The sequence below is a fragment of the Populus trichocarpa genome, chromosome 14, assembly GCF_000002775.5.
Source record: "Populus trichocarpa isolate Nisqually-1 chromosome 14, P.trichocarpa_v4.1, whole genome shotgun sequence".
Taxonomy (NCBI): domain Eukaryota; kingdom Viridiplantae; phylum Streptophyta; class Magnoliopsida; order Malpighiales; family Salicaceae; genus Populus; species Populus trichocarpa.
Window position 1 is genome coordinate 14,009,028 of NC_037298.2, and position 7,001 is coordinate 14,016,028.

General features: G+C 34.5%; 1 protein-coding gene across 1 annotated transcript; it reads right to left on the reverse strand.

The window, feature by feature from the left end:
- Positions 1–1,921: 1,921 nt before the first annotated feature.
- LOC127904251 (probable cytokinin riboside 5'-monophosphate phosphoribohydrolase LOGL10) lies at positions 1,922–5,519 on the reverse strand. Its single transcript, XM_052446803.1, has 2 exons — positions 5,357–5,519; positions 1,922–4,363 (listed from the first exon to the last, which is right to left on the reverse strand). Exons 1-2 carry the CDS (start codon positions 5,517–5,519, stop codon positions 4,050–4,052), a joined length of 477 nt encoding a protein of 158 aa, XP_052302763.1. The 3' UTR covers positions 1,922–4,049.
- Between the last annotated feature and the right edge of the window lie 1,482 nt (positions 5,520–7,001).

Sequence of the window (7,001 nt, forward strand, 5' to 3'; positions counted from 1 at the left end):
GGTGACGAAATGCATGGATTGTGACCTTGTTGGAACCTTAGACCCTGTTGAAATCAAAACTGGAAGCATGTTGGTGTTAATGACGTAAATTTCTGTTTGTGTTTGATGAAATTGTATGATAATATGTTAGGATGATGTTATATGCAGAATTATATTGTCTTTGAACCTTGAAAAGCATGCTAGAGCTAAAAAACAGAGACCATGTTAGGTTGATGCCCAAATTCTATTTACATGATTGATGAAATTGCATGTTTATGTACCATATGAATGAAGGTATGATTGTGTATACTGACGATCTCAGCGTCAGTTGTGAAATTGTGTTACGATGATGATTTTTGAGTCGACAACGACTCAATTTTCGTCAACAATTTCTGAGTTAGGTGTGAACCATGTACGCTGATAATTTCAACATTAGTTGCGAAGCTGTGTTGCGCTGATGATTTCTGAGTCGATGATGACTTAGTTTTCATCAACAATTTCTAAGTCAGATTTGAACCATATGCGTTGATGATTTCAGCGTCAACTGTGAAATTATGTTGCGTTGATGATTTCTGATTTAGCACTGACTCAGTTTTTGTCAACAATTTCTAAGTTAGCTGTGAACCATATATGCTGACAATTTCAGCGCCAACTGCAAAATTATGTTGCATTGATAATTTTTGAGTCAGCAATGACTCAGTTTTCGTCAACAATCTGCATCAGCAGTGGCCTGCGCGTGCTGGTGATTTCTGCCGAATAAGGGCCACCAGCGAACCAGTTTCGCTGATGATTTTGTGTTCTAGCGAGTCAGTTCACTGACGAGTTTGCTTTATGACACGACCAAAAGATTGATGTCTTCTCCCAAGTGCAGGAGTGTCGAAGTAATAAATAACCCGGCAAGACCGGGGTCGAACCACAGAGAGGTTAATTGTATAAATTATAAATAACAATGCAACAACAACAACAACAACAATAATAACAATAATAATAATAATAGTAATAATAATAATAATAATAATAATACTCAGTACGTGGCGTTGTTATACCTGAGAATGATCTAAAAGATCGGGTCACAGGTTTCCAGCCTATATACTGATTTTATGAAAAGATCAAAGAGATATATTATATAATATAAACAGATTTCTGATGTGAATGAATAAGGCAAGACCAACAATGTCAGGATCCTTGATCAAACACAGAGCATACTTAACGTACATAACATATAACAAGAATGTAAATAATAATAATAATAATAATAATAATAATAATAATAGTAATAATAATATTAATAGTAGTAGTAGTAGTAGTAGTAGTAGTAGTAGTAATAATAATAAAAAGAAGAAGAGGAAGAAATTAATGAGAACTTTGAGATGGGAGATTAATGTAAGGATTAAACAATGATAAAAACAAATGTCAAGGTTAGAGAATTCACTAATGGTATTTCAAATAAATATAATATAAACTCTTTTTATTACTCAACTAGAAACCACACACAAAGGAGGTTCTAATCGGATGATTTATCATTAATGGCTCATTATAAAGTATTAACATGATCATATTAATTATCTTGTCTAAGTAACACCATACTTATAAATATCATCAGGCATTCATGTTGCTAGCTTATGTTAACAACAAATCAAGTTCCTATCATAACAACGATGTCGGCCGAAAACTATGAAGGATCAAGCATTTGATGTACCAAGTGTTATACAACACAAATCTAGATTAACCATTTAACAAGCAAGGTATTAAGGATTATTAAGATAAAAAAATAAGACATGCTAATAACAATTTTTCTTGAATATAAACATTAAAGTCCATGTTGAGTTTATATTATACATATTCTAACACCATTAGTAAAACCTTTTCACCTTGACATAATTAACTTAGCTAAACATAATGAAGAAGAAAAACATAAATAAACAACATAAGAACATAAACATGATATAAGTTAACTAATTATAGGAAAGGAAATGAAAAAGCATAAACAAGAGATTAATATAACATGAAAGAAAACTTGAACATTACAAAGATATAAAGAGAGAAAACAAGAACATGATTTTGATCTGAAAAATAATATATCTAAATACATGGCAAATGCCTCCTTTTATAGGCTAAGATTCAGAACTATTGATTGGTGGACTAAGAAAATAGTTGGTGGCCAACCATTGATTTGGTGGCTGGTTTTTGACATTATTGGCTGCTGGTTCTTGAAATTGTTGGCAGATTTTTGATATTGTTGGCTGGCCAAAACGTCATTGCTAACATCAGAATTTGAGCCCTTTGTTCCATGAAAGCTGTGGGCAATTGTCTCAGCTTTCCAACAAAAAAAACCAGAGCTCATTTGGACTTCTAGAACTCAAGATATGAGCTGAAAACCGAACAGTGTTTGAGCTGCAGGACAGGTTCCGACTTCTCCGTTGTTGCTAATATTTGAACTTGGAAACGGCAGAATTGAGTTTTGGACCCTTCATGAAAGTTTTAGGTCTATGTCTTATCTTTCCATCCATATAAAGTGGACCCAAATCCGAGTTCTACAACTCCAGTTATGATCAAATAACCGAATAGTGTTCCAGTTTGGAATTGAACCAGCATCTCTTCTCTTAGCCTAGTCCTCTTTTTGTCTCTTCACTTTCAATTGTTAATCACAGCAATCAATCCTTTGAATTGTGAGATATACCTGCATTCAAAACAAGCATTTACCATAAATTAAAGATATATTATATTATTAGACTTGTTATTATAAAACATGCTTTAGTTAGGGAATTTAACGATACTTTAGTGCAATACGATGATATAAAGCCTTAATGAGAATGCACTTTTAAGTACTAATCACACCCCCCAACCAGCTTATTACTAGTCCCTAGTAATCAAAGCGTTAAAATACAAAAACAATTTGCAAGTTCCACAAAGCAAGGTATTCATCATTTAACTTCCATTAATCTATCCAAATAAACAAACTCTCATTAAATTTATATATCTGCTTCATACTTCTTAAACAAGATATTAATAAACCTTCTTTTTGTGCTCAGTAAATCAAAACATAGCTATGGAGCTTTTCATGGAAGAAAACAAAATTTTTGTTCCAATGTTTAAGGTTAACTTCCTTGGGTTGGGATTATTATCTCTTTTGTTTTTTTTTTTTTTTTTTTTTTTTTTTTTTGAAAGCAAGAATTTATAATACAATGTATCTTGAACCCATGTAACGAGCTTTTAGCTAATGACTCCCAGACCAGTTGGTCTTAGGGCATCAGGTGTTGAGACACCCCTACGAGCTTAGTAACTCGGGTTGCAGATACTGACACGTAGATAGTGCAATGTTTGATTCCCTTAAGCTTTTCTCCTTAACCCATGTAACAAGCACTAGGCCAATAGCTCCCAAGTCAGTTGACTTTAGGGTACTAGGTGTTAAAACACCCCTTCGGGCTTAATTGCTTAAGTCAAGGAGGCTACGAAACCAAACTTATCTACTTTTTTATTTATTTATTTGTTTTTTTTTTTTGTTTTTTTTTTTGTTTTTATATATATACTGTCCCTTTCCCTTAGTTGTTACCTTTAACAAAAGAACATAAATAATGTAATAATCCAATATGCAACCCACAATCATATGTTAAAGTGTGTGTGTGAAAATGAAGGTTTAAGAATACTTGTTAAATAAGTATATGAGCAGAATTTAAGTGATAACAATGCGAGAGTTTGTAAATCTGAATATTTCAAGAAGTATTATAATAGACCTTGTTAAGAATGTTTACTAAGATGCGTCTCAAGAGTCACTAAAGTTCATCCTTTACTCTGCCATCCTAGTAACAACAGGTTTGCAAATGGTTGTAATAATAGAAAACACAGTTAGTTAATAAATTTTTTTTTTTTTTTTTTGTAATATCAACTACTACCCTCTCCCCCCAACCAAAACGAGACATTGTCCTCAATGTTGTAAGGTAGAAAGATAGAGTATAGAAGACATCACCTGAAACAGCGACTACTGACAAACCTGAAACACACTTAAACAAATACAAGAAACAACAAAACACAAATACTATACCATTAATAAAACCAAAAGACACAATATTTCACAAACTAAGGCTCAAATCCAATCTAAGCTTTTTACGGCGTTCCGTGATTGACCAATTAAGTCGACTCATAGAGGAATCAACTACAGGGATGAAAGATTGAAGTTCATCAATCAATTGTTCAGCAGTAGCAGCAGAGATGAGGATTTGTCGCGCTAAAAATGTTAGAAATTGTTGTTCCACAGCATGATCAAGAAAAGACAGTAAAGTATTATAAAAACCATTAACATTTAGCAAACCTATAGGTTTCTGGTGAATGTTCAGCTGAGCCCAAGATGAAATATGAAATATCTCTTCTAAAGTTCCCAAACCACCTGGTAAAGCAATAAAGGCATCAGCATGGTTAAACATTACAGATAGTCGTTCAGACATTGTGGAGACCTGTAGTTCCTCGCCGACTGTTTTTCCAATGATGTCCCCTTCGGCTAAAGCTTTGGGGATGACCCCCAAAACTTGACTGCCTCCTAAAAATGCAGCTATTGAAACACTCCCCATTAACCCAAGGCTACCTCCCCCATACACTAAATGAATCTTTCTCTCAGCTAGTACCCGACCAAGATGATTTGCTGATTCTAAAAACTCTTTTTCTTTCCCAGGATTGGATCCACAAAAAACACAAATAGTTTTTATTTTAGGAACAGAGGAACTGGCCATTTCTACACACTTCTATATCTATTAAATGAATGGGTAGAGTAGAAATGATGGGAAGGAAGAGAAGATTTTATAGATGAGAAATTGAAAATGCAATCATACCACCTATATGTAGGCTAGCTGGAGTCTCACTCTCTCTCTCTTTGTATATTTTTATTTATTTATTTATTTATTTATTTATTTTTGAAAAAGCATGTGTATGTACAAGCAGTTGTGATTGTGGCTCACATCTTCCCTTGGTTTTACGTCCAAGAACGGCTTAAACGCCCTCTATGGGTCGGGGATAGGCTTCCCATCCAGTTTTCTTAAAAACTGACAAACAGGGTCTTTTTTAGTCAGATTCCCAAGACTAAGTCGATCATGTTCTTTATGAAAATGAGGCCATAAATCATGAATTGCACGATGCACATCTCCACTAGGATGCGTCTCAAGAGTTAATAGAAGATTATCCAAAGACTCCTTACTCAGGCCATCCTTAATGAATTGTATTTTATCTTCACGGTTTATAGATACCATTCCTAAAGAACGACATTTTGCATTACAAGTCCATCTGGCACATCGGTGACAGACTTTCAGTCGTTTTGCACGACGTTTCTTTGCAAAAGTGCTTTTACCTGTTCCAAGCATGTATGAAATAAAAGTATTGGAAGACTCACCTGACAATCGGACCTTTGCTTCAATCAGCCATCGAATATCTTCAGGAATTCCATGGTTCATTAACAACCTCAATCTTTCACACCTAGCACGGTAAATTTTTGTAATCGCATTCTGAGGCAGGGCGGGAAAATACTTTTTCAATTTTTCAAGAGTGGTGTCCATTTTTCAAAAGAGAAGTGGATGAGAGATGCAAAGAAAAGAGAAGGAACAAGAAATTGAACAAATATATACACAGATATCAGTTATCATGGGAAACTGAAAGAACCGACTTAAGAGTCACGGAGTACCGTTATCCGCCATTTGACCGGGGTTGGAGAAAGACTAGCAAAACAAGAGTCACATAAAAAGAAACACAAAAACAATGTGAGAAAAATAATATAATCAACCTTTATATACAGGATCATTCAAACCAATGGATTCAATTTCACTAGGAAAATTATCAAAGTAAGCTTTCAAACGATGTCCATTTACCTTAAAAACATTGCCATTCTTTGGATTCTCAATATCAAAGGCCCCATAATGATACACATGTTTCACAATAAATGGACCGCTCCATCTTGATCTTAGCTTTCCAGGAAATAAATGGAGTCGAGAATTATAAAGCAAAACTTTTTGACCAACATCAAATGTTTTTCTCAAGATTCTCTTATCATGAAACTCTTTGATTCTTGCTTCATGAATTTTTGAATTTTCATATGTATCATTTCTTATTTCCTCAAGCTCATTTATTTGCAACTTACGCAGATGGCTACCATCATCCAGGTTTGAATTGAAAGCTTTAATAGCCCAATAAGCTTTGTGTTCAAGTTCCACAGGCAAATGACAAGGTTTTCCATAAACCAACCTATAAGGTGACATACCTAATGATGTTTTAAAAGCAGTGCGATAAGCCCAAAGTGCATCATTAAGTCTTAAAGACCAGTCCTTCCGATTAGGGTTCACTGTTTTTTCCAAGATTTGTGTGATCTCCCTATTAGCAAGTTCTACTTGTCCATTTGTCTGAGGGTGATAAGGGGTGGCAACTTTGTGTGTGATTCCATATTTCTTCATTAAAGACTCAAATGGCTTGTTACAGAAATGTGTTCCACCATCACTTATCATGACCCGAGGGATTCCAAATCGACTCAAAATATTTTCTTTCAAAAACTTGATCACTGTTTTATGATCGTTGTTACGACTTGGAATTGCCTCTATCCATTTTGAAACATAGTCTACTGCGACTAATATGTACACAAAACCAAATGATGGAGGAAATGGACCCATAAAATCTATACCCCAACAGTCAAAGATTTCAATGACAAGAATAGTATTTAAAGGCATCATGTGACGTCTTGAAATAGATCCTAGCTTTTGACAATTTTCACAAGTTTTGCAGAATGCATGCGTGTCTTTGAACATGGTGGGCCAATAAAATCCACATTGTAAGATTTTTGCAGTTGTCTTTCTTGATGAGAAATGACCCCCACATGCCTCAGAATGACAAAATTTAATGACACTACTTACCTCATTGTCGGGAATGCATCTTCGAAATATTTGATCAGGACAATATTTGAACAAGTAAGGGTCATCCCAATAAAAGTTCTTCACTTCGTTCAAGAACTTTCTTTTGTCTTGGGTACTCCAATGAGCTGGCAAATGTCCTGA

Coding starts and splice junctions, on each gene's coding strand:
- LOC127904251 (XM_052446803.1), bottom strand. CDS start 5,519: ATGGACACCACTCTTGAAAAATTGAAAAAGTATTTTCCCGCCCTGCCT. Junction 4,364..5,356: donor AGCAAAGGTCCGATTGTCAG/GTGAGTCTTCCA, acceptor TTGCTTTACCAG/GTGGTTTGGGAACTTTAGAA.